The following is a 26790-nucleotide window of genomic DNA, read 5'->3' as shown; positions in this document are numbered from 1 at the left end:
CAATGGGGTTTGAAGGATGCTCAGCGCCTAGCACTGCAGACTGCTGCTTCCAAGGGGTGCTGCTGTGTGTCAGAATGAACCATTTCTAACACCATTAATGAAAGGCAGAGCAGGGATGGGGATGGGGCAGGAGGGGGTGGGTTTGTTTTGGCACTGAGGGATGTGTGCACACAGGCATACAAATGCTAGGAAACAAAGGCTGTGATTAAGGGCCGGTGCTCCCGCTCCCTGCTTATTACAGGAAAGGGTTTATCTGATGGCCTAGTTTCAGCTCCACTTTTCCACCTTTTCATCAGCTTCCCAGGTCTGCTTGTCCACTCAAGGAGGGAAGGCAGGGGATGCCTATGGCGAAATAGGGCAGGAATAATGCAGCAGTGCTGCCTCTATCTACATGTATGGGACAGAGGATGCTGCCCCAAAGCTTTCCCCGGGGAGCCAGATGGATTACGCCCAGCCATGCAGCTTTGTTTTCTGGCATGGCACGAGTGCATCCGTGCTTTCCATCCTGGGTGTGTGGAACAATAAAACCCTCCTGCAAAATGGGAAACATAGGGAGGAGCAGCTATATAAAACAGGGAAGGCACCTACTGCTGTGAAGTCAGTCACATAATCAGTCAGTGAGGGATCTCTGTAGGCTGACAGCTGACAGCCAGGAGAAGAAAATGGGAGGTTTTGGGTACCAAGAGATGCCCAAAATAAAGAGAAGGTTGTCCTGATGCTGCCCTGGGCATGAGGCAGAAGAGGGGAAGCAATCCTTGGTGTCTTTCCCAGTGTGTTAGGAAGAGGGGTGAGATGCTGATGACCCTTCAGGAGACACAGCACTGCAAGCAAACGCCAGCTCAGCCACTTCTTCCCCTCCCTACCCCTGTCTGTCCTTATTGCCTGGCCTGCACTGAGGTTTTCCTGCTTCTAAATATACTCAGGCTCTCATTAAAACGCCCATCTTGCTTGCCAGGGCAAATGTATCCGGCCACAGAGCTGAGCCGGCCCCAGGGACAGCAGGAACCTGCAGCTAACCAGCCCTCCCGGCATGGGTGGCTGGTCTGGCACCGAGGTTTACCCCATTGCACTGTGTTATCAAGCTGACAGCAGCTTCATGGAGCTGGTATGACCGAAGGAGGTGATCCTGCCCCTCTGCTCTGCTCTGTTGATACCCCACTTGCAGCACTGTGTGCAGTTCTGATGTCCTTGACGTAAGGACATGGAGCTGTTGGAGCAAGTCCAGAGGAGGCCACGAGGATGCTCAGGGGCTGGAGCAGCTCCTGTATGGAGCCAGGCTGAGAACACTGGGGCTGTTGAGCCTGGAGAAGAGAAGCTGTGTGGAGACCTCATAGCAGCTTCCAGTGTCTGAAGGGGGTACAAGGATGCTGGAGAGGAACTCTTCATCCAGAAGGGATATGGTGGTGTAGGCTCATGATCACAGCCTAATGGACACCAGAGGAGCAATCTCCTCTAAGAGTTAGTGATGGGCTTTCCCCTATAGTCCATAACAGTGCTGGGAGCAAGATCTGGCCTCTCCTGGACCCATCCCAGAGGAAGCAGATGGAGAACCTCTGCCTCCCCAATCAGAGCAGCCTCTTCCCGTGAGCCTGCAGCTCTGCCTGCCTGGGTGGAAGATTCAGTTGTTCCTTCAGGCTTGGGAGGACCGGGAACACTGCAGCTTCCCAGAGGCTGAGGTTTCCTTGCTTCAGCTCTGCTTTTATACACAGCACTGAGAAATGCTTGGAATTAAATCTCCTATTTATGAGCAGGCAAAGCCCTCCTGAGAGGTTTCTGTTTATTCCTTATTGCAATGGCTCTGCATGATCTCAGCCCTCCGTGCAGGAGCCCCCGCTCCTCAGAGAGCAGTGCTGACATTCACAGCATCATAGAATCATGGAATGGTTTGGGTTGGATGGGACCTTAAAGCTCATCCAGCTCCAACCCCTGCCACGGGCAGGGACCCCTTCCACTGGAGCAGCTTGCTCCAAGCCCCTGTGTCCAACCTGGCCTTGAACACTGCCAGGGATGGGGCAGCCACAGCTTCTCTGGGCACCCTGTGCCAGCGCCTCAGCACCATCATAAAAAAGAGCATTCACTTCCTTCCACCCCCTGGTTGTATGAAACAAGATTATGGGCTCCCCTTACATCACCCCCTCTGCAAATCCAGCCTTTCAACCCTAGCAGACCGTGTCATAGATTGGCCAAATCCATGAAGAGATTCCCCACCATAGAATCATAGGTTTGGGTTGGAAAGGGCCTTAAGATCATCCATTTCCAACCCCCTGCCATGTGCAGGGTCGCCTCACACTAGACCATGTTGCCCAAGACTCTGTCCAACCATCTCTGCCAAGCTTTGGAGCAGGAAATGTGCTCTTGTGCTACTTCACTGCCATGAGTCCACAGTATCCTTTAAATCAGCCAGTGATGCTCTCAAGCCTTTCTGCCAATGAGGACCCCAATGAGCCAAACACAGCGGGACAAACCCTGACCCCAGCTTGGAGATACAACACTCATGAGGCTGGTAGGGCTGAGCAGAGCAAGTCCTGCACTTTGGTCCCAGTAGCTACTGCCCTCCCAGCATTAAGGCAATAAACCTGGGGGATGTGGGTTTATTCTCCTCTAAATCACTTTATTACATTGTGATAAATCACAAAGCCTTACAATGCTGCAGAGGGTCTTTAAAATAAGCCCAACACTCTAACACAGCAACGGGACTTGCCAGCTTCTGCCAAGGCTTCCTTAGCTACCAGCTAGTGTGAGATTACACGAGGAGCACTTGCAGTCTTCAACTGCATTGTCACATTGGGTTTCCAACTTACCACAGTGGCACAAAGGCAGTACCTTTGACGGTTTGCGATGTCTGTAGCAGTTCATCTATGTAGACTTATAAAATTAAACAAGTTCTGTAAAAAAAAACAAACCCACCTATGTTTTCTGCCAGCAGAATTCTCTTAATAAGGCAAAATTCACTAAAAACACCCCTTTCTTCCCAAATTGCCCCTGTCCTGCACTGCAGTTGGTTGTTGTTCCCTTCCAGGCCCCTGCTTATGAGCAGTCCTATTGCTTTCTCAAGAAAATCTATGCTTTTTGTGCCTGTGAAGGTTGGTCGAGCATTGCAGAGCCAGGAGAGGGACAAAAAGCTCCAGCACTGATAGGAAAGGGTTAAAATCCCACCCTAAGGTCCCCAAAGAAAAGGAGATTGATGAAAATGAGGGAGAGTGATTTCAGCACCCAAAGCGAGGTGTTGGCTCCTTTATGGGCTCAATGAGTTTCAACCATCCCTGGAGGCAACTGCTTCGAGTAACAGGGTTTCCATTTCAAAGACCTTTAGGGGAGTGACGATGAAGCCTGAGCTTCTTCCAGCACTCCCAAGGAAGGTTTGGGGATGGGTTTGTATCTGCATCATCTTCACATGGACCTCGTTAAATGAGTTTCAGACACTGAAAGTCAACTTCACATAAGTCTGGGTTTAGAGACCATGCTGTTGATAAGCCCAAGTAGGATCCCCATCTTTCCCATCCCCTGGACAGAGCATGCCAGAGATGCACCAGACTGCAGGAACTCCTATAAGCAAGTTGAAGGCTTTCATACATGGCATTGAGTCGAGTTGTGCTGCCTTCCCTCATTTCCTCCTGATTCTATCATAGAACATACATCATAGAATTGGGTTGGAAAGGACCTTAAGATCATCCAGTTCCAACCCTGCCTCACCCTACACCATGTCACCTAAGGCTCTGTCCAACCTGGCTTTGAACATTTCCAGGGATGGAGCATTCATGACTTCTAAAAGGAGTAAAAGAAGAGGGACCAGGGGGGCTCCCCTTTGCTTTTCCAGCATCTCAGAAACAAAGGAAAACATGAGCAAGCCTCTGAGGACCAGGCTTTCTATCAGATTGCGGTTGGCAGCCAAAGAGCCATGGGAGAGAAAGAAAAGCCACAGCTCTGGAACTAAAGCCCAAGGAGATCTTTCCCCTGATAGGCAAAGTGCTGCAGGGGTGAAGGCATCAGTGTTAATCCTTCTCCTGGCATGCTCTGGACTGTTTTGGTGCTGAAAACTGCCTCACATGCTCCCAGCTGAGCTGCAGCTATGTTCAGATGGGGAACATCAGCATGGAAACAGCTTAGTTTTGCATCCTGTGGGGCTGCGTCTTGGTCAATATGGGGATCCCTGCCCAGGTTTTCTTCCCAGCTTTCCCAGAAAGGGAAGAGGGATGTTTATTACTATTTTATGCCAGGATACATGATCTCTTTACTTTGCAACTCAATTTGTTTCATCAGAGGCTGGTTCCTGGGTGAGATGTGGCTGTTTGCAAACCCCTCTGCTTCCCTCTTGCTTTGCTGTGCATCATCTCTGAGCAATGGCTCGCTAAGGTTAGAAAGGTTGGATCTAAAGACATGATGGCAAAACAGGGAGAAACAGTGGGAAAAGTTCTTGTCTTAATGTTCATTGCACACACATGCAAATAACATGTAAAAACCAGCCCATTAGGAGCACCCTGTGTTCAGGTTTGTCTGGAAAGGTTTCTTCAAGACTGAAAGTGCATGACAGGGACCAGGGTGCTGCTAATGAAGGCAACATCCAGAAGGCACTTCTTGGGGAGTAAGAGTTAATACAAAAGGATGGTGCATGGGTTTGTAAGCTACAGAGTCAGTATGTTTTGGTGTGGAGACAAATGACTTTGTTTTGGGACACAAAAGGTTGCTCCAGACCTATTGTTCTGCCCTGGGACCTGCAGAGCAGCTCGGTCCCCATTATCCAGCATCACCACTCTTGAGCCAAGGGGCTGCGTACAGGACCTCAAGGGTAAAAACTGGAGCATTGCAGAGAGTTTGAGAGTTTATAAAATCCACAAACAATCAAATATTGGCTTATACAAATATATAAATTATTGGCAGTCTTACAAAAGGCACACTGCAAACCCTCTCAGTCCGATCCTGTACAAATCCCATGCCCCCCCACCCTCCCTTCCCCACCTTCTCCCCAGCTTTCATCACAAAACATAAGGTGCTGCTGCTACGGATCCATGGCTATCATGGCAACTGAGAACCTCTTTTTTGGTCAGCCCGATTTGTCGGTGGTACTGTCCTTCTTTGATGGTCTTAAGACACTGTATGTTCTTCCCCAGGGTGATGCTTTTGATGGAAGGCAGGTGTTTCAGCACAGTCTTTGGCAAGGATGACATGCCTGTGCCAGAGAGGTTGAGCTCTTGTAGGGAGTTCAGCCCAAAGATCACTTCAGCAGTCAGTGACTTCAGGTTGGGATTGTTGGATAAATCAAGTACTTGGAGGGCTGGTAGCTCCTTGAAGCTATAAGGAGAGAACTCTCCCAAGCCACGCAGGCCACTGAGGGATAAATGAATCAGATCTTTCAGCCCCATGAAGTCTCCTTTCTCAACTTTGACTATGGGGTTCCCATCAAGATTTAAGTATCGGAGAGGGATGCCTTGAAGGTTTGGCACAGACGTTAGCCTGTTCCCAGAAAGATTCAAGTTCTGGATATTTGGGATGCTCTTTTCACGGTGTCTTGTAATTGTGCTGAGAATATTATTGGATAGATCCACATTCAAGGGTTTTCCTTGACCTTTTGAAGTGAAAATGTCCATCGCTATATCCGAGAGCTTATTATTGCTCAAATCTATGTCGCCCAAAGGAGAACTGGAGAAACAGTCCTCTGGAAGGACTTCCAAAGAGTTATGACTCAAGTCCAAGGACTCCAGGTATCGAAGCCTGGAGAAGGTTGTGGAGGAAATCTTGGCGATCTTATTGTAGCTCAGGTCAAGGCTCACCAAGGTGGTGTATCCAGGGCCAGTGAGCTTCGATTCATTGATTGTTTCCAGTTTGTTTGATGATAGATCCAAGTAGGAGGTATCCAGAGGGATTGGGACGGGAACAATGTGTGAGCCTATTCCACTGCAGTCCACCTTGGTCAGGCTAAAGCTGTCAAAGAGACCAAAGCTTTCCACTTCGCAGTGGCAGCCAGGGAAGCAGGTCTTGGTGGTACTGAAACAAGGAAGGAGAAGCAGCAAATTGAACCAGGCTAGGAACCGCATTGTTGACCTGGAAAACAAGATGATAATGAAATAGATTTAACTGCTGTAGATGCGTAACTGTTTAAGTTGTACAGTATTCTCTTCTGTCTTTCCAAATGGATAGATTAAGTATAACCTTAAACAGCATGGATGTTCCAAACACCTTATCTTTCATGTTATGAACCCCTGTGGGAACTTAATGGAGAAAGCAAATCAGGTCAAGTCTTGAAGATATAACCGAGTTAAGAAACAACAGGAAATTAGCTGTAAGAACAGTAAGAACTTGCCTATCAGCAAGATCTGGCCTTTTGAGTGGACCACAAAAGGAGCTAAATGACAGCTCAAACATTGAGTCGTTTTATAGCCTGGCTATAGTGCAATGCACAGAGGTCTTCATGTCAGGGCACGCATTTGGGAGTCTTGCACTGAGAGGTTAGAGAAATCATTTAGGCTGTGCCTTACAGAGCCTTAGGTGTCCAAAAGCCTTATCAGGAAAGGAAAAACCAAAGCTCCATTCAAATTTCCTATAGGTGAGGGAGATAACAGCATCATCAGAACATCATCCACGATGAACAGCTAGAAAGGAGCTGCCTTCTGCCCAGATGAACTGCACGTCTCCTTTGCTTAGACTTCAGATGCTAATACAGAAGTGTTTAGGTAGGTAAAATCATTGCTTTGTATCAGGTGGCTAAACCCAGTGCTCCTCAGGCTGGTGGCAGGCAGGAGAAACAACATCCCCTTGGCTCCTTGCCTGATGAAGCAGAGGAACTAAGGACCACTCAGTCTAACCCAGACTCTGCTGTAGGGAGCCCAGCCTCCTGCACAGGCATCGAGTGGAGAGAGTCAATTTGTTTCATACAGAGCCTCTGGGGAGGCTTTGCTAATTACATTAAGAATTCTCTGTGATTAACAATGGCAGCAAGCAGGGAGCTCTCCCTAACTCTCTGGTTTTAAACTTCCTCCATCTCAGGTGTTTCTGTCCCTTCATCATCACAGACAAGGGAGGAAGAGAGCTGATGTGCACCTCACCGGCCTCTTCTGATCGCATCCTAACACATCCTCTACACAACTGTAGGCAACAGTGATTGCAACAGCCAGCCAAAACAGCTTTAGCTCTGCCTCTCTGAAGGGGTTAAATTGGATGCCAGACCCTACAGGTCAACAAGGGCTTTCCTCTTTGATTCCCATTGCAATCATGGGTGACAGCTCCTCATGCCTTACAAGAGGCCAGCAATCTCCCACCAAAGGAGGCAAGGAGAGCCATCATTGCTCACTGCCTATGCTGTTGGTGATAAAGAGACCCACGTGCCAAGCACTCCTTTAACCAAAGAAAATAAACCCCCTTTAAAATGCGTGTTCCCATCCCCATCTCAGCCCCCCTGCTCTCTATTCTCACCTTCCCCGCTGCTGCTTAAAAGCACTTTATTCGCTTCCTTGTGGGATCATCTTTCCCATGCACCCTTTGATCTGGCTGAGGCGCCTTCCCCACAGCCCTTGCACCTTCCCAGGGCCATTTCCTAGAGGTTCACACTTCATCCTCCCTCACCCAGCTTTTGGCAGCAGTTTCTCTCCCTTTCCAGCACTGGCTCTGCTCTCCTTCCCAGGGATTACTTGCCAATGTGTATAAGGAGCACAAAGGGGGGAAAACCATTGCAAAAACATTGTCCCAGTCACCGATAGGACCTGTCTGGTGGTAGCCCCAGACCTCCTGCAAATAGAGAGCAGAGATTGGGACTGTGGCCAACGCGCTTGCAACTGGTGCATTGCTAAAGGCTGACACGCAGTCCTCTGGGGTGCATTATTGCATAGAAACAACAGAAGAACTGCGAGATGAGCCCCAGCCCCAGCCCATCTCAACTGTTTCTTGAGCAAACACGTATGTGTGCAGAGGGGACACGGGGTAGAGCTCCTTTCTACAGACACATATCCAGATACCCCTTTCTTAATGACATCAGGGCTGATCCCCTCCGGTTTCATGCAGGCAGACCATAACTTGCTCCCTTCTGCAATCCCTCCTAGACTAAACCCTCCTTTTTCCATGGAGCTGCGTTTGGAATGCACTGAAATGTTTCATTACCAGGGGAAATTACAGCAGCGGGGAGCTCTTTGGGAACTCAAAAAGCAAAACCTCAAATGTTAAATGTCTCACTGCAGGGAAGCACCTGCACTAATGTCAGCTCAGTCTCACGACAGGCTGAGAGAGCTGGGTTTGTTCAGCGTAGAGAAAAGAAGGCTCAGAGGAGACCTTATCCCCACATGCCAGGAGTTAAAGGGTGGCTGCAAAGAAGATGGAGACTCCCTTTTGACAAGGAGTCCTATGGAGAAGCCGAGGGGTGATGGGCACAAGTTACTGCTGGGGAGATTCCCACTGGACACAAGAGGGAAATTTTCCCCAGTGAGAACAACCAGGCACTGGAATAATCTCCCCAGGGAAGTGTTGACTCCCCAACACTGGACACTATTAAGATTGGGCTGCACAGGGCACTGGGCATCCAGTCCAGGTCATGCTTTGCCGAGGGAGGCTGGACCAGATGATCCTTGATGTCCCTGTATCCTTGGATTCTGTGATCCTGTGATACTGGTATTTCTTCTCACAGATCCTACCCAGTAGCTGTTCCCACTTGATGTCGCAACAGGGAAAGTGTCTCCTGACTTCCCCTTCAAAAGCCCAGCTCAGTTCCTCATGGCATCCTGTTGGCTGTGGTGGGACCTGCATCAGACCTCAGCAGGTCCAAACACACATCAGTGTGAGACTTGGCTTTCTGAGCACTGCTAAGACCTTCATGGGCTCCTGCTGGGCCACCTGAAGAAAAGCAAGAGGTCAACTTCCAAAGTCCTATTTTAACTGGGAACAGACCTTTTAGCAGGGCCTGTAGCAATAGGACAAGGGGGAATGGCCTTAGACTAAAAGAGGGCTGATTCAGGCTAGAGATAAGGAAGAAACTTTATAATGAAGGTGCTGAGGCGCTGGCACAGGGTGCCCAGAGAAGCTGTGGCTGCCCCATCCCTGGCAGTGTTCAAGGCCAGGTTGGACACAGGGGCTTGGAGCAAGCTGCTCCAGTGGAAGGGGTCCCTGCCCTTGATGGGCTGGAGCTGGATGAGCTTTAAGGTCCCTTCCAACCCAAACCATTCCATGATTCTATGATTCCTTGAACTGAGACAAGAATCAAAGCCAGCGGTTCCATACGCAGCTGCTTAAACCCCTTTGACATGGGAGTTCCATTCCCAATCAGCTACAGAAATGATCTCCATAAGTGGGCAGATGAAGTGACTCCTATTGCACCACCCGTTGCTGCAGCCAGCGTCAAAGACACAACATTACACAGCTGAAATGCAGGACATAAAGCTCAGCTTAGCTATTTGCACAGCATCTATTGCCTCTTCCCTCCTCCAGCACTGCCCCAAATACTCCCTTACTGGCTTGCAATTGCTTTGCTGATGAGCTGCAATCCATTACTACCAGCTAAAAACTCCCTTATGGAGGAGCATGAAGCCTTCATAGGCAAATAGACCACTTGGCCAATAGCCCTGATAAAAGATAGGAGAAATAAAGGTACCGGACACCTTCCACTCCAAGGAAAGAGTCGCCTGCATTGCCAGATAATCAAGGAAGAGCTTAGTCAGGTCCAGGCATGCTTTGTCATTGCATGGAGCAATCAATAGTGCTCTTTGAATGAGGAAAGAAACACGCTGCAGGCATTTACTGTTCATCTGTGTACAGCATCCGTTTGAAACCGCATCAAATTGCCTTTGGATTGCTGCCTACGAGCTGCTCTGTTGATAAAGGCAGGAAGCCAAGGTATCCCCTTGTAAAAGGGAGATGAGTTATCCTGCTGAAGCACAGGGGAGATTCACCTAGAGGAAACAGCATGGATCAGAAAACACTGGCACCAGCACTTGGGATAGTGAAGGGAAAGCCATCAGGAGAAAGCAGCCCTTGGGGTGGTTCATTCATTGACCATTTCTATAACTATTGTGGTGTGGAGATATCCCAAGGATAAAATAAATGAGGTCTGCGGGCTCATTGTACCCATTGATTTCAACAGGATCTGTTGGGGTGCAGCATCATCCCCCACATTTTGGTACCCAGAGTGGCTGCAGGTCTCTGGTCTTTGTTGCTCATCCTTTGTGCATGGCAAATATCCTGAGACAACCCCAAAGAGACCCAGTGATGGACCAAGCTCCTAGCAACTAGGGTGCTAGCCTTCTCCCCAAATCCCACATCCCTCCCTGAGCCTGCAGATGCTTCAATGCATGATTCCTTCCTGCTCTGCTCATCCCCTTCACTGTTGTGTGGCAGGACATGGGCAGAAACCTCACACTGAGGTTTCCCTGCCAAAAGAAACCACATTAAAATCTGATTTGAGAACCAGACTGCAGGAAACCCACGTCTCAGCTGATGGTAGTGGGGTGGTGTGGGAGAGAGGAAAGCCTTGTTATGGTGCTGTTGCCAATTCACACTTCTTACTGCGCTGGATTTCCTCCTTCTCCTCCTCCTTAAAGACTTTTCTCACTAGTCTTCCCTGATCCACAGCTGAGAGGTTTCCACCTCATTCCCACCCAAAGGAGATGTGCTAACACATCCCACCTTGGATGGAAGCCCGTCCCTCAGGGACTGGTCCCCTCTTTGGATATGCAGAGACTGAGAGGATGCTACCCAGGCTTCCTCCGGTTGTCCTGGCAACCACCAAGCTGGAAATCCCTATAGCCAAAAATCAAGGACTAATTAAAAATAGAAAGGGGAGATGTTTGAAAGTCTATTGTTTGATGGGAGTCAGGAAGGGGACCCCTCATTCTTCATGCTGCACCCCTCAGCTTCCCAAAGCTGAAATGCAGCTGAAGTCATGGATGAGGACCTAAAGCCACCACATGAAGCTTAAGGTGCATAAGTAAGAAGTGCAGAAACCCCAGGTTGTGTCTACAATGGTGTGAAGTGAAATAAATTGCTTCAGAAGGAGATGAAACCCACCTAAGGCCAGATCCATTCCTGGAATGCTCCATCTCTCCCTCGTCCATGGCGGAACAGAATGCCCAGTCTCCCTCTGGTACAGCTTCCCACCCCAACCCTGGCTGCATCTTCCAAACCCAAGTCCTGTCCAGCAACAAAGAGCATCCAGGATGAACCAGTTCAGCTCACTCATCCAAGAAAACCCTAATCTTCCTTTCTTTTCCTTTGGTGGGACGTCTTCCAGCAAATCAGGCTGCCCAGCCAGAGGTTTACCAGCTCTGAGACAGGAACCAGGAAATCAGGACCTGTATTTTCAATAGCACCCCACAATTAGAGCAGATCAGGTATGACAGGTACTCCCCATCCCTGGCAGTGCTCAAGGCCAGGTTGGACACAGGGGCTTGGAGCAAGCTGCTCTAGTGGAAGGTGTCCCTGCCCATGGCAGGGGTTGGAGCTGGATGAGCTTTAAGGTCCCTTCCAACACAAGGCACTCTGTGAATCTATAACATGAATCTGTGCATTTCTAAGGAGAGATCCTGGTCATTTCCAAGTGTCCTGCTGGATTAATTCTGGATTAACAGCGAATAGAGCAACCTTTAAAGGGAAGAGGCAAAAAGGAAGGGCTGCAATCCACCTATCCCAAACAGAGCTGCTGTTCTAGCAAAGGACGGAGGAGTTGGGTTAACAGCAGTATTTCATCAGGAGGAAAATCTGGGGATTGTCTTCTGCCTCTTGCATCAGCCAAGTGAAGGAAAAGCAGTCCCTATAGCGAGGCCCACAAGGCCCACTTGGCTGCAATCACTGCTGGGGGCAGGGGAAAGGGAAAGTTATTGGAAAGTGAAACAAGCTGCATGGGCTGATAGAGGCCATAAATCCTCCAGGCTGGAAAACACAGAGAGATAGTTGGCTCTTTCTCTCTTTAAATACTTGGGAGGCTCTGGGATGCAGCTGGGATGCAGCGGAGCATCAGGATGGTCCCAAGGGGCTTCTCCAAGCACAAAATCACTTCAGACACCTTTCCCTTCCCTTCCTCCCATTAATCACTCGGTAAAATACGGGTAATTGTTGAGCAAAGTGCAGCTCTAGCAACAGCTCCACTTTTCCAGTGTGGACTCTCCCAGGCTGAGTCCAAATTACACCAGAGATGCAATCACAGCCCAGTCCCCAGATCCCATAGGCCAATGTGAGCAGGCAGCAAAACTAGCTCAAACCAGCCTACGACCAGAGACTATTAATCCCTCAATCTGCAGGCACACACCCCTCACATGAGAAAGGAATTGCTGCTGACAAGGATACTGGTTCTTATTTGTGTGTGTGAATCAGTTGAAAGTAAAGGTCATCCAGGCTTTTGCTCTGCCTGCTTCAGACCAGCTCTTCCTCCCCACATACCTGCAGCAAAAAGCTGCTTTTGCCCCCTCTATAAAGTGTATTAAAGCAATTAATGCTTCCTCACAAAGGAGTTTTGGTGAGAATGGCAGCAGGGCTTTCTAACCCATGTGTTATCTTGTGTTGTTTGCTGGTTTTGGGGTGCACTCTGCAGAACTGGTCCTGGCTTTATACTCGATGTTGTGATTTACTGGATTTAGGGAGGGGAGAGGTGATGAGAACCCAAGAAGTATCTACTGTTTCAGTTTGATCCTGTATTTTCTTAGATCACAGAATCAAACTGGTTTGGATTGGAAGGGATCTTAAAGCTCATCCAGCTCCAACCCCTGCCACTGGCAGGGACCCCTTCCACTGGAGCAGCTTGCTCCAAGCCCCTGTGTCCAACCTGGCCTTGAACACTTCCATGGGCAGGTTTGGAGGAGTTCAGTGGAGTTACTCTGATATCAATGACAGCAGGATGAGAATTAGCCCCTTGGCTCTTCTAAATTCAGCTTGATTTCATGGACCCTCCATCAGGACCCATTGCACAAGTTGCTTGTAGGTGATAATTTATCACGCATCACACAGATGGTTTTATCAATGGGAAGTGCAATGCTGCTTAAAGAGAAGATTCAGTCACAGCTATCCATCAGGATATAAAGAAGGGTATATGCAACCTGATCCTCTCGTTCTCCTCACCTTATTACCCCCTCAGTGCATGCAAGCATTGGGATGGGGGGAAACTCCGCCACTGGGACGGTGGCTTTAGCTCTTACGGCTCAATCTAAAGAGACAGCAAGGGTCTGAACAGGAGATAAATCACTCTCCACGTGCTGAACATTTTTTGCTCCATCTTCCTGCTCACTGGGGAAAATCAGAATTAAATGCAGGGAATGAAGACCAAAAAAAAAAGGAAAAGAAAAAAAATTCTCTATTAATTCCTTTCTGCTTTAATGATTTCTAATAACGGATGTAAAAGCACCTCCTTTGCATTCAGCTAAGAGCTCCACTACCAAAAGAGGACTTGTCAGCAAGTAATTAACCCAGTGGTATCAGGAATCTACATTACCAGGCTATGGAAAAGTAAGATACAATAGGCACCAAACTGGTAATGGAAAGAAAAAGTCATGTCTGCTTCTGCAATGCGGAGATGCGGTTGTGCTTAAGGCAGACCTTCAGGGCAGAGTGATGGGGATGGATGGGCTAAGGGTGGGATTTATCCTCCTTGACTGGGAGTCCCCAGGGGTCACAGGACGTAGACAAATCAAGGAGATCTTGAGCCAGTGGTTTATCTGCTGTGGGAGGTGTTTTGGTCCCATGCAAGTGATTGAAAGAGGGGACAAGGTGGTGCTCCCAGATATGGACAAGAACTCCATTGCTCTGCATGAGCAATGAGATGTGGATCTCACCAGGAAACATGGAATTTGGGTTGCTGGGAGCCAGAAGGGGCAAGGACACAAAACCCAAGACATCATTCCTCATTTTCCACAGACTTCAGTTATCTCCATTACCTTTTTCTCTGCTCTGGACATAAACTACTGAGCCAAAACCTCAATGGTTATCCAGCATCCCACCCATCCTTCAGAGAGATTTGCATAGCTGTTACTGGTAGGTTATATATCATAGCTGTTATATATTCATCACTGTTACAGGGATGGGTTAGATAAGACTGGTAAGAGCAAAGCCAGATTGTCAAGCATCAGAATCATTTCACAACCCCAAAGCCAAACCCAAGCAGCCTCTCAACACACCATAGGTTGCAGGAAAGATGGATATAGACGGAACGCTTCAAACCCTACAGCTTCACACTGGGTTTGTTTCCAAACATGTGCCATGCCTTGCTCAGGCTGAAACAGCCTATTGGGTTTTTTTAAGTCGAAAGAAAAATATGATGCTTTTGTTAATATATATAAAACAATTGGAGAGACCTATTAAAATAATCTTTGCTCCAACTGTTCGTGTCACAAATCCCATCTGCTTTGCAAGAGGCAACAGGTAATTTATCATCCTAGTGTTTAAACAGCTAAGAGCTTACTCCCCGGGTGCAACCTCCCTCCTCCAGCATCCCTCATCCCCCCTCGAAGGAGGAAATCGGAGTGTGGTGTATTTTGGGCTCTGACAAAAGGAAACCTGCGCGGGCAGGTCTGCCAACCCACACAGCGACCTCCAGCTGGTTTACATCCCCAGCTGAAACACGGACAGCTTCCGCCACCCCAAGAGCTACGTGCTTCGCAAAGCCACATCTTGGAAGCAAAAACCAGCTCAACTCCCAGGAATTTCGCCTCGAGTAGGGAATAAGTCAGTGCTGCCTCCAGTGTGGGCAAATTAAATCACTGCAGCACACAAATCCCCCTTCCCTGCTGAGCCCAGGAAGCTGTCAGGTTAACAGCAGTTGTATTGGGGTGGGGGAAAGGGTCTCCCGTGGCTTCTGGAAGTGGTTTCGCTCGCCAGCCTCACGCTGAGCTGTGCTTGCGCCTGGAGGAGGTGTTCCCGAATGGAAATGAGGTTTGCCAAGCCTCTGGAGCGCTGTGGGCAGGGAAATGGGTTGGAGCAGCGTGGCACCTCCTGTCAGCACTATGGGGGATTCGTGGGGCTGGATGGGGTGTGAGCATCCCAGCCCCACCGTTGCCTCTTGGCTGTGCAAGATGAAGGATGGCTCAAACTGGGAGCATTCGTGGTGGCACACCAGTTCTAGCAGTGTGGGATGCAAAGGATCAGACAAGGGGTGCATGGGATCAGACAAGGGATGCAGGACCACAGGGCTTTATTCTGCTCCAGCATCACCCCAAATCCTTCTACCCTCAATGAGCCCTCATTATGATCCTCCCTCTTTTCTTTCTCACCATAAGCGTTTCCAGGAACAGGAGGTCTCACTGTCCCAGTGCTCACTGAGTGCAACAGAGACCTCATCTCAGCTGGGAACACAAATATTTTCTTAACCTCCTCAAACTCTGTCCAAATAGGATCTTTTATCATAAACCCAGTGACACATCCCAGAATGGGAGCGCAAATGAGTTATTTTGGCACAAGCAGGAGGACAGAGCAGCCCTTTGGCTTGGCACTTCATAGCAGAAGGAGAGTTTTATACTGGTTTTTATGCCAGCTCTAACGTATTTTGCTGTAGAGGGACTTGGTGAAGCCACCAACAGATCCCCCTGCCCCATCATCACCAATGCTCAAGGCCTCACAGTGATGCCCAGAGGGAGGCTATGAGTATGCAGGCTTTACTCAAATCACAGCAATGACTAGGAAGATTAAACCCTTCTTCTTCAGGGCTGCATATCCCCCTGCAAAGGATCAGTTTGGAAGCGATGGATCACAGCTTCATCTGCAGCATCAGGGTTGCATGCACTTCCCTCCCCTCTTAGACCATTCCTGGTGTCAGAGGAGAAAGCTGATGTGAGTAGTTAAAGCATAAACCAACCGAGGCCTTATTTCTTAGCTGGTCAATTACTGAAAGCTGAAATGATCCCAGCAAGGTTCTTCTATAGCTTCAGCCCTTGATGAGGCTGCCCCACACCTGACCCCCAGCTGGTTCCTGTGCCAGCTCTGGCTATGACAATGCTTTATCAGAGCACTCCAGCTCTCACTCTGGGATGAACACCATACACTGGGACAGTGAGAAGCACTAAGAGGTGCAGCAGAGGAGAGGAAACCTCCTACCCATGATGATGTTAATAGAGCCATGCCTTTGTGCCCAACTGGGGAATGCCGCATGCAACACATGTCCCTGGAATGGCACATACAATATCCCATCCTTTGCACAGGTTGCAAGGACCCACCCGCAGGTGTCTGGTCCATGAGGGAAAGGTCTGATATCTGTGGATGCATCCCACGTTCCTGACTTGGTTTGTGTTCGATCACACCAGTTGGCTGCAGAAGGACCATGCTGCATGGATGAACATGGTGGGTTCTCCTTGAGAGGATGAGCTGGGCAGGGGGAAGGAAGAAAGGAAGGAAGAGAGAGAGAAGGGATGGTGCTGGAGGAAGGTAAAGCATCCCAGGGTGATGCCTTTGCCCCTCCTGGTGAGACATAGCCCATCGAGACTGAGTAGCTCACAGCATCCCTGTCATCCCAGTGTGACCAGCAAGCTGAAGGAGGTGGTTCTATCTCTCTGCTCTTGTGAGACCCCACTTGCAGCACTGTGTGCAGTGCTGGTGACCTCGACATAGAAAGGACATGGAGCTGTTAGAAGAAGTCCAGAGGAGGCCACGAGGATGCTCAGGAGCTGGAGCAGCTCCTGTATGGAGACAGGCTGAGAAAGTTGGGGCTGTTCAGCCTGGAGAACAGAAGCTGGTGGAGATCTCAGAGCAGCTTCCAGTGTCTGAAGGGGGCTGCAAGGATGCTGGAGAGGGGCTCTGCATCAGGGACTGCAGTGATAGGACAAGGGGTGATGGGTTCAAACTGAAACAGAGGAAGTTTAGATTGGATATAAGGCAGAAGTTCTTCCCTGTGAGGGTGCTGAGGCGCTGGCACAGGGTGCCCAGAGAAGCTGTGGCTGCCCCATCCCTGGCAGTGTTCAAGGCCTGGTTGGACACAGGGGCTTGGAGCAAGCTGCTCCAGTGGAAGGGGTCCCTGCCCATGGCAGGGGTTGGAGCTGGATGAGCTTTAAGGTCCCTTCCAACCCAAACCATTCCATGCTTCCATGATCCTGTATCTCTAAGGGCTTTCCACCTCTTTCTCCTTGAAACAGAGGTGTCTGCTAATCAAGTGTCCAGATGCTGCCTCTTGGGTGCCTCGGTTGTGGTGCTCTCCCTGCCTCCATCAAGCAGAGGCAGCACCAGCCAGAATCATGCACAAAGCAGAGGGAAAAGAAATCCATGTCAGCTGGGCCCTGGCAGAGGGCCTTTAGGATGACCCCATGTGGCTTTAGCTCCCTGAAAGGCAGCAGCTCCCAACCTCCCTTCTACCAACCCTGCGGGGATGCTGGCTTCAATAACAGAGGGTAAAGCAAGGAGGCAACGTGAGGCTGGGTGCCCCTCGGTGCTGCCCCCACCACCCAGGGCTTCTCTGTGGGCTTTTCCTTTATTTCTGTGGATGGTTTTATGGGTCTTTTTCATGCACAATAATCTCTGGGCCTCTTTGCTGCCTGTGGCTCTCAGCGTGCAGCTGCAGACCCTCCACCGAGGAGATAATACATACAATCCTGGCCATTATTGTTCCAAAGAGCACAGCTGGAGGCTCCTGGCTCCTTCCCTTCCCAGCCTTTCTTCTCCCCCCCCACCCCACAATAACTCTTGCAACGTGATGCTGTGAACAATGAATGGCAGCGAAACCTCTCCATAGAGCATCAGGCAGGGCTTCAGGAGCTGCCTCCACTCCAGCAAAGCACACAAGACATTCCTTATGCCCTGTGGGTCTCCAAAAAGGCTTGGGAATATGGGATTGGGTAAAGCTGACAAAGGGTTTTAAACCAGGGCATCATCCCCACTGTGGTTGCCACCCTGGGTGATGCTTCCCTGCCTCAGTGATGTAATGTTGTGGTACCTCCTCAGCTCTTTGCCTTCTTTCACTGCCCCAGGATCCTTCAGTTCCTGGTGCAGGAGATTGGAGAGCAAAATCATCCAACATGGGTTGGGAGAGCTACATCCCCAGCAGGACCCATTTCATACTGCTGATGAGTATGAGCTTCCCCATTTATGTGCCTTGGTTTCCCTCCGGACACCTGAAGCATGACTAACGCCAGAGGTGCTCATTCCCCCGTGGGGATGATGGTACCATTCCCAGATCCAAGTCCCACCACATTAACTGGGAAGGACTCACAAGCCAGGACATCCCAGTCTCACCCCACATAGAAGCCCGCAGACAACACGACCACTGCCACAACTGGTCCAGCCAAATGCCATCACTGTCTTCATGCACCATGCCCAGCTCCTGCCTTGCCTGGATGCTCTGCAGACGCCAACCTTGCTTTGCCCTTTGTGAAACGGGCAGCTGGGCTGGGGGACAGGGAAAGGGACAGGGAAGGGGACATCCAGGGAGGTGGTTGTGGTGGGGAAGTATCCAAGTGTCCCTCAGATCACTGTCCATGGACTCTGAAGCGGGGCTGCAGTCCCAGTGGCTGCCAACAGCAGGTCTGGCTCTCCAGGGACCCCTGCTGTGCACCTCCCCTGGCTCCATCCTGTCCCCATCCCTGTTCCCTTGGTTTTGGCACAGCTCTGTGGCACTTCTGCCATACCATGGAGACGCCTGAAGTCACACACAGCCGTATTCCTCTACCATTTAACCCTCTATTAAGCCACCCCCTGACCCAATTTGACCTGATTTCTCTACCAACAGAGTAAGACATCCCAAATCTCAGCATCCCCATACGTGCCCCCGCCCCATCCCTGGCAGTGTTCAAGGCCAGGTTGGACACAGGGGCTTGGAGCAAGCTGCTCCAGTGGAAGGGGTCCCTGCCCATGGCAGGGGTTGGAGCTGGATGAGCTTCAAGGTCCCTTCCAACATAAACTACTCTGGGATTCTATGATTGTATGATTAAAGGGCTTTGGAGGAAAGGCCTCCATCCTGCTGTGTGAATCTCAGCCTCTCCATGCCCCTGTCACAGACATCTCATTGTCAAGGTTGGGAGGAAAATGAATGATTTTGGGGTCAGGGACATGTCCTGCCCCACTCAGATTGCTCTGCAGGCATTTGTCACCTCAGACGTGATAGGGGCGAGGAATCGCATCTGGTCCGACCCTTCTGCCACAGCAGGGCTTTGCCTTAAAGTCTCAGCATTTCCCAATGAGGGTTCTCTTACTCAGAGTGAAAAACCAACCCTAAAGGTCCTTATTTGAGCTGCTGGACATGAACCAGGGGGAAAGAGAGGAGTCAGCATCACAGATACACAGAGAGCAAAGAAGCAGCAGCAGAGGGGAAAAGGGAAGGAAAAGGAAGCCCACACGTGTCAGCGCTCAGCTGTTACACACAGCACATGGCCCCGCACTCATCCACAGCAAAGATAAAGTGCTTCATTCCAGTTTGCCACTGCTGCGACAGGCAGAATTCCAGCCTGGTTAATGCAACTCCGGAATGTCCCGTGTGAAGGCAGCCAGGTTGGTTTAATCTTTGGCAGTGTCTGCAAGCAGTGAGGGGGGGAGGCCGGTTTGATTCTCAGAGCATGTATTTCCTTCCCCCAGCCCCTCTGCACATCATGAATACTCCAATAAGGAATGATGGAAGTTCCCAAGAAATTAAAGAAATACATATGAAAACCCCAATGGAGCTGAAAATCACCAAGTGTCCCTGGACCGAATGGCTGAGCCCTCCATCCATTCACCTCCATCAGTGCCAAGTTTGAAGACAAGAACCAGCTTGCTCAAGCCAGGCTTTATCTGTTCCCAACCCTCAGCATCTCTGGTGTGGGGAAGCCCCCTTTGGTAGTTTAGCAGCACCACGGCTCTCCGGGTACTGGGCTGAGGATGCCTTGTCCTATCCCACCTTCCAGGCTCTGCTTCTCCCCACCAAGTGCTGACAAGTGAGGAGGAGGAGGGAAAAGAGACTGAAAGAGGAGGAAAAGAAGCAGTTAGGGATGGAGGGGAAACTCTTAAACCTCTGGAAAACGATGGCTTACCTTTATTTCCCAGCTCTGTCTCCACCGGGGTGGCACACGCTGCTGGTTGCTGCAGGGATGGGGCAACACAGGATGCTTTATCCTGTATTCAAAAAGATAGGAGACTTCTGCTTGGTGTTTTGTTTTAACAGCCCTTTCCTGCCACCCATTCAATGCTGGGCTATTCCTTGCACTCAGTCTTAAGGAATACCAGTGCAGGAGACCCTTCCCCTGTCCCTGCAGCCTTCCCTTCCATTCCACCTCGCTGTCAGATATTAACATCCCCTGGGATGTCCCTCACGTCCTCATTCCCTCCGGGCATTCTGTAATTGCTCCCCATTGCCTTCGCCAGCAGCTGCTCAGATTCATTCACAAACCAGCAGCGTCTCCCCGCAGCACAGCTCACTCTGGGATACTGCAAGGGAAAACCTGTTCTGGGATACTGCAAAGGGAAAACCCATGGTCCTGGATACTGCAAAGGGAAAACCCATGGTCCTGGACACTGCAAAGGGAAAACCTGTTCCGGGATACTGCAAAGGGAAAACCCGTGGTCCGGATGCTGCCACCCAACCTCCTTCCTACCCCAGTCCTGAGCATCACTCACCCCACCACCTCCAGCGAGGGATCCTGTGTTGGAGTGAGACAGGAAACGGCTGAGCACAGGTCAGGACCTCACCGGGCCCTTTATAACCCACACATGAGCAAGCACCTCCCATTCCCATGTCCTCCCTGGGATAGGGACTGGCTTCCATGGGTCACGAAGGGACACGCTTGTGTGTGCCCTATGAGAGGTCGATGGGAGATATGAACCCACTTTGCCTTTGCAGCGGCGAGGGCGAGCAGCCAGCCAAGTTTAGCCTGCAAATTCCCCCCGAGACATCCCAAGCTCCCCATGGTCCTTGCAGCATCCAACACATCCAAGTGTGCTCCTTCATTCCCGGCGGGATCAGCGAGGCGTTGGTCGAACCCTGCCTTTGCACAGTGCCTCTTCTGGCATTCCCCTTGCTCTCTATCACTGCTCTAAAGCCCCCGCGGCTGCCAGGATTGCTTTGGAGCAAGCGCTCAATGCGATATTTCAGCGCAACGCCAGCCACCAGCCCCGGCTGCTCTCTGCAGAGCAATGGCACAGTGTCCACCCAGACAAGTTTCCTACTGTAACCGGACTGAATGCGGGTATTCAGCCTAACGGCAGCTGATGTCTCATGGCAGACACCCGGGGAAATGCTTCCACTTGGGAGACTGGAGGCTCCTCGCCCAGCTGCGCTGATGAACCCGTGTTCCCCCCCCCTAAATCACATTAGCTCACCGCGATGGACAGCATCGGTTAACGGAGGCGATGCAGCTTCCCCACACCAAAACCCACCACCACCTCCATCCTCCTCCTCCCGACCTCCCCAAACCCCAAGCCATAGGAGGAAAGTTGAGGGACCCTTTTGTTTCCAGAGAGCTGGCACGTGTTGTGCTTCCCTGGGCTAAGAAACCCGACGTGGTCTGCGCCTGTTAAATGACTGCAGCTTTAATAGCAAGTTTCCATGGAGCTGCTTAAAAAGTTTACAGGGTGTGTGTGTTATCAGGGGAGCCCCGAGCTTTGTGACCTCCCTCTTCGAGAGCCACCACCAGATCCTTTCCTTTTCTTTCATTTTCTTTCTTTCTCTTTCTTTCTGTCTTTCTGTTTCTTTTCTCTCTTCTAATAAGAGAACAAATAAACCCTGGTCTGCTTCCTCCCCTCCTCTCCCCAAACACACCTTCCCCTCCAGCTTAATCCATTTACAGCCATGGGAAATTCCCAGGCACGGGAGCTTTGCCCTGCCTTTATCTCCGCAGCCCCGGAGGGAGCAGACCCCCCCTTTCCAGCCTCTTCACCCCATCCCAGCGTTACCACCCTCCCCTTCTCCTTTCTCCCCTTACCTCGAACCCCAGCGAGCCTCCCAGCACCAGAACCCGACCAAAAGGCTTCTCTCCTTCCCCTCGACCGCCTGGTCCGGGGAGGGAGGGAAGGAGGGAGATGGGGGGCGGAGAGGAGGGAGGAGAGCGGAGCCCTGGGTGAAATCAAAGCCCCGCAGCCGGGCACGGGAGGCGGTGCGGAGCCTCCAGCTGCTGCTCGGATTACTTTGCAGCCGTGGCAATCCCCAGCGCTCCCCATTGCACCGGAGGGAAGGAGAAGGGAAGGGATCGGATCCCGCCTGGAAACGATGCATCCCGCGCCGGTGGAAGGGGAGGAAGCGGGGATTTGGGGGGGGGGGGTGTCTCGCACGCCCCCGCTGCACCCCAAAATCCCTCTGTGGGGATGCCGTAAGTGGTGGCAAAGTAGCTCACCCCCACCCCAAACCTCTGTGCTTCCCCGTTTGCCGCACCAGAAGCGTTTTGCGATGCCCCCCCTCGCTGAGCCCCTACAACTCATCACAGCACAAAGTTTCCCCGTTCGGACGCTGAGGGAGGGGGTCCCTGCAGATACCCCCAGTGCGGGCGCTCGGACCTGCAGGGAGGGCTCAAACCTCCCTTTCCCATCCCCAATAATGAGAACCGGCGGTGCCAAGGCGGGGGGGGGGCTCACCGGGACCGGGGTCGGTTCCCACGGCGGGGCGGCCGCGCAGCGCCGGTTCCCACGGCAGGGAGCGGGCGCCGCCGGGAGCCGGCAGCAGCAGCGGGGCTTGGGGCCGGGTGTCCCCTTCCTCCCTCCTCCTCCTCGTCCTCCTCCTCCTCCTCGTCCAAGGCGTGCAGCTGGCCGGGCAAACGGGCTGCCCCTTCCCCGCAGGAGGAGGGAGCTCAACAGATGGCTGCACACAAGGGAACATCTGGGAGGAGGAGGAGGAGGAGGAGGAGGAGGAAGAAAGAGGCAGGACTTGCGCTCGGCTGTGCGGCTCCTGAGCTGGCAGATCCCCCCCTTACGGGGGAAAAAGGGGGGTGACAAACAGGCCTTGCACACGCACACATTGCTCTGCATCCCCCTGGGTAAAACCCCTCCTTGTCCTTATGCTTTCTTGGGGATCACTCTGGAGTTGACTTCCCAGCACTGCCTTGTTTCCAGCACTGACCTCTTTTGCAGGAGTTGGTCCTATTCCTGAACGCTGTCTACACTCAGTTTTCCATGACTATAGAGCCAACGTCAGCTCTGGCACCCTAGGGTGCAGAGCACAACAAGGCAGCACCGAGGTCTGAACAACACCAGCAGGCAGGAGACTGGGGATTATCAATTGTATGGTGCAAGCCCTGAAATAGGATAAAACTTGGGAAAGAGGGGAAAAGAGGAGGTAAAAATCCACAGTTTGGGAATAGAGAAATCTAGACCCCGTCACTGGAGGACGGTCTCTGGTGCTGTTGCAAGGATGCTGTGAAAGAGCAGCCCCGCACCAGAAGTTCTTGATTATCAGGTATAACAGCCTAGTGGTGGCTCGATGCTGGTACTGGGAAAAGAACCAGGAACCTACCTAATGTGTTGGTGATGGACAGGGCAAAAAGGACCTCAAGGGTCCATGAGTTTTCCCACGCCTCTCCCCTCATGTGCTGGCCATGATTAGTGGCCTCTGCCAGGTCTCAAGCTGTGAAGCTGCTTGTTGCTTAATAAGTTTAGGTTAAGAAGGTACAATCACACTCCCTGTGCTTACTTTTCATAGCTCTGGTGCTTTGAAATCCGCCACATGCCCCACATCAATGATCAAAGTTTTCTCAGGCTGTGAACCTCAGGCAAGCGTGTTGCTGAGATTTGCGTTTAGCATCTCTTTGTGATGAAAAGGTGACAAAAAGGCTGGGTTTTTGCTCTGCTTTCTCGGAGCTCATCACTCCATGAGCTGCTTGAAGATGAAGGATGAACCCCCCTCGTGAGCAAACACAGCTCTGGTTAATGGCCTGGGGGCTCAAGGCAGGAGGTCCTGGTGGCATCAGGAGATTGCAGTGTTTCCTCTGTAGCCTCTGAATTGGCGTATCTGGGTTATGCGCTCACTGCATCAACATCTAAGGAGCTGCTTTTGGGGATCACCATCAGACTCCATCAGCTCTGCCAAGGAGGGGATGAGTGTCTTGGGAGCCGGCCAGAGGAAATCACAGAATGGTTTGGGCTGGAAAGGACCTTAAGATCATCCAGTTCCAACCCCTTCCCATGGGCAGGGAAATCTCTGCTCAGGACTCAGCAGAGCCAAGTGCTTATGGGGAAAACCCTGGGAAAACCCCTTAGAAAACCCCTTAATCTGGTTTGTGATTCTCTATTTAAAGGTGGCGGTGATATCTCCAGACACGAGCAGTCTGCTCTAATGCTCCATTCAGCCAGGTCTGCACACTGCTCATCTCTGTAGCTGTGGGTAGGGGAAGCTGCTATGCTGGAAGCTTTTGTTTTATTTTCCACTTTGTTCATTTTTCCATGCCTCGTGCTTGGCCTTTGCCGTGTCTAAGTTGGCCTCAGGAAAGCAAAACGCCAGTCTGAAGGGGGAGGATTTGGGAAATAAACCCTCAGGCTGAGATAAAATCCGGTGATCAGCGCTGCCAGGACTGGTGATGTGAGAGGAGGAACTGACAAACACGAGCATGGCTTAAAACCTTTGGATTCGGCTAAAGAAAGATCTTTAAACTTTGATTTTTGGTCTGAAGTTTATTGGCTGCATCAAAAGGAGTGTAACCAGCAGGTCAAAGGAGGTGATCCTGCCCCTCTGCTCTCTTGAGACCCCACTTGCAGCACTGTGTGCAGTTCTGGGGTCCTCAGTGTAAGAAGGACATGGAGCTGTTGAAGCAAGCCCAGAGGAGGCCACGAGGATGAGCAGGGGCTGGAGCAGCTCCTGTATGGAGACAGGCTGAGAAAGTTGGGGCTGTTCAGCCTGGAGAAGAGAAGCTGTGTGGAGACCTCAGAGCAGCTTCCAGTGTCTGAAGGGGGCCTATAGGGATGCTGGAGACGAACTCTTCATTAGGGACTGCAGTGATAGGACAAGGGGTGATGGGTTCAAACTGAAACTGGGGAAGTTTAGATTGGATATAAGGAGGAAGTTCTTTACTGTGAGGGTGCTGAGGCACCTGAATGGGTTGCCCAGGGAAGCTGTGAATGCTCCATCCCTGGCAGTGTTCAAGGCCAGGTTGGACAGAGCCTTGGGTGCCATGGTTTAGTGTGAGGTGTCCCTGCCCATGGTAGGGGGTTTGGGACTGGATGATCTTAAGGTCCTTTCCAGCTGTAACAGCAGCACTCCAAATAGCCCTCATAGACATCTACTGCAGAGACAGGTCTGAGTACCATGACATCTTCTCCCAGCTTGGTTCTTTCAGGGTCACGCTGAGCCTTTCTCTGACCTTCTGTTCCCAGAAGACACCAGCGCAGTTCCTTGTTTCTCAACATCTGATAACATCCTGCCTGGTTTATGTTGTCTAAAATCCTCTTAAGCTGAAGGAAAGGTGTCTGAGTCACTCTGAGTTTCTCCTGAATGGATTCTAAATAGACACATAACAGGCAAGAGGAGTTAAAGAGTGAATGAGGATGACATAAACTGGATTAGTAAGAAGAGCCAGTGTTGGAGTTTCACCACTTTGAGTCCCTCCCTGAGATCTCATTTCCCTTCCTCTTCTTATGCAATCCCAGGAAAGGAGGTTTCTCATGTACCAAACTGTTAGAAAAGCCACACACCCAGATGGGTGCCTTGCAATCCCCAGCTCTGATCCTCTCCCCCATCCCTGCCCATGGCAGGGGGTTGGAACTGGATGATCTTAATGTCCTTTCCAGCCCAAACCATTCTGTGATTCTATGTTTCTATGTGTCCTTCTCCCTGGGTTTTCCTGCAGAGGAAGGAGCCTTCCCATTGTGCATCTCATTGCTCATGAGCTCTCTCCTTTGAGGTTGAAATAGAGCAAATGTCTTAGGAAGCTTGAGTGCATTTGGTGGCATCTCTCAGAAGGAAGCACACACAGCAGCAGCCAGCAATGATTACTTGTGGAAGGGTTTAGTTACTGCAAGAAGTTAGAATAGAAGCTGCCCACAATAACAGCAAACAACAGCCACCATTCCCACTGGGAATATGTAGAAGACATGGGTCTATCTGTCTGCTCTGGGAATGTTTCCCATCTTGTAGGAGTCCTGTAGTAAGTCAGAACTAGAAATAGAGATGTTTTGAACTCCCGTAACAAGCAAGACTTAAGACCCCATTGCACCTATACCCATGACACTGGGAATCTTGCAAACACATTGCAAGCTGCTCTATACAGCCTTGGTCAAAAATGCAGGTTGTCCTGTAGGTCCATGCTTATCCTTTGTCACTGGACCATGTCTTACGGATGGAAGTCTCATCAGTGATTGACTGCAGCCAACTCACTTGGTCTGTGTTGACCAATGGACTTGTATGGAAAACTGTGTCACCTCCTTATAGCTTTCTTGATGGAGGGCCAGTAGGAAAACTGCACAGAGAATATTCTTCCACTCCTTCGGTTGGAAGCCCCATGGCTGTTGGTAAGGGTCCAGGTTCCTCTTGCTCATTCTTCCTGCCTTTCCACAGGGATTTTGCTCTCCTTAGTGCTTAGTGACCCAACTTGAGCAAGAGGGACAGAGGAGAGCCCCTTCTTCACTGTTTATCTCCTATCCCTGCTGTCCCTTCACCCAGTTCCCCCATAGCCTGGTGAATTTGACACTGGTTTAGCTAATAGAATCTATGGATTTTGGCTCCCTTGGCCTGAGGAGTCCTTCTTTTCTTTGTTTTGACCAAAATTCAGCAGCAGGAAGGGAAGGCAGCTCTCTCCCCTTGCTGTGCAGTAACCTGACTAACAGAATACTATGTAGGAGTACCAAGTCTTCTATGAGACTGGCTGAGTCCCATCCACTGATGGAGAAAAGAAGGATCTCATTCAGGTCCACTGAATCAACCCCAGATCCCTTGTCTTTACAGACAGCAGAGGAGGCCTGGACACTTGTGATGGTTTCATCACCACACTGGGGCCAAACATCCGCTTTTCAGGTATTATGAAGCCT

General features: G+C 50.8%; 1 protein-coding gene across 2 annotated transcripts; it reads right to left on the bottom strand.

Annotated features, from left to right (window-relative positions):
- Window positions 1-4846: 4846 nt before the first annotated feature.
- Window positions 4847-22657, bottom strand: TSKU (tsukushi, small leucine rich proteoglycan). 2 transcript variants are annotated; one of them, XM_061351369.1, is made up of 3 exons: window positions 22414-22657; window positions 19881-19955; window positions 4847-6039 (listed from the first exon to the last, which is right to left on the bottom strand). In XM_061351369.1, the coding sequence occupies exon 3, from the start codon at window positions 6030-6032 to the stop codon at window positions 4974-4976; it is 1059 nt and encodes a 352-aa protein (XP_061207353.1). In that variant the 5' UTR covers window positions 6033-6039; window positions 19881-19955; window positions 22414-22657; the 3' UTR covers window positions 4847-4973. The 2 variants fall into 2 exon arrangements, with proteins under 2 accessions (XP_061207353.1, XP_061207352.1); XM_061351368.1 differs by lacking the exon at window positions 22414-22657 and adding an exon at window positions 20464-21186.
- Window positions 22658-26790: the final 4133 nt, after the last annotated feature.

This window comes from Neopsephotus bourkii, unplaced genomic scaffold (genome assembly GCF_033783945.1).
Source record: "Neopsephotus bourkii isolate Nb327-2 ecotype Australia unplaced genomic scaffold, CSIRO-AGI_Nbou_v1 NB_580, whole genome shotgun sequence".
Lineage (NCBI taxonomy): Eukaryota > Metazoa > Chordata > Aves > Psittaciformes > Psittacidae > Neopsephotus > Neopsephotus bourkii.
The sequence above is the reverse complement of the archived record's forward strand: the minus strand, read 5'-3'. Positions and strand labels throughout refer to the sequence as shown.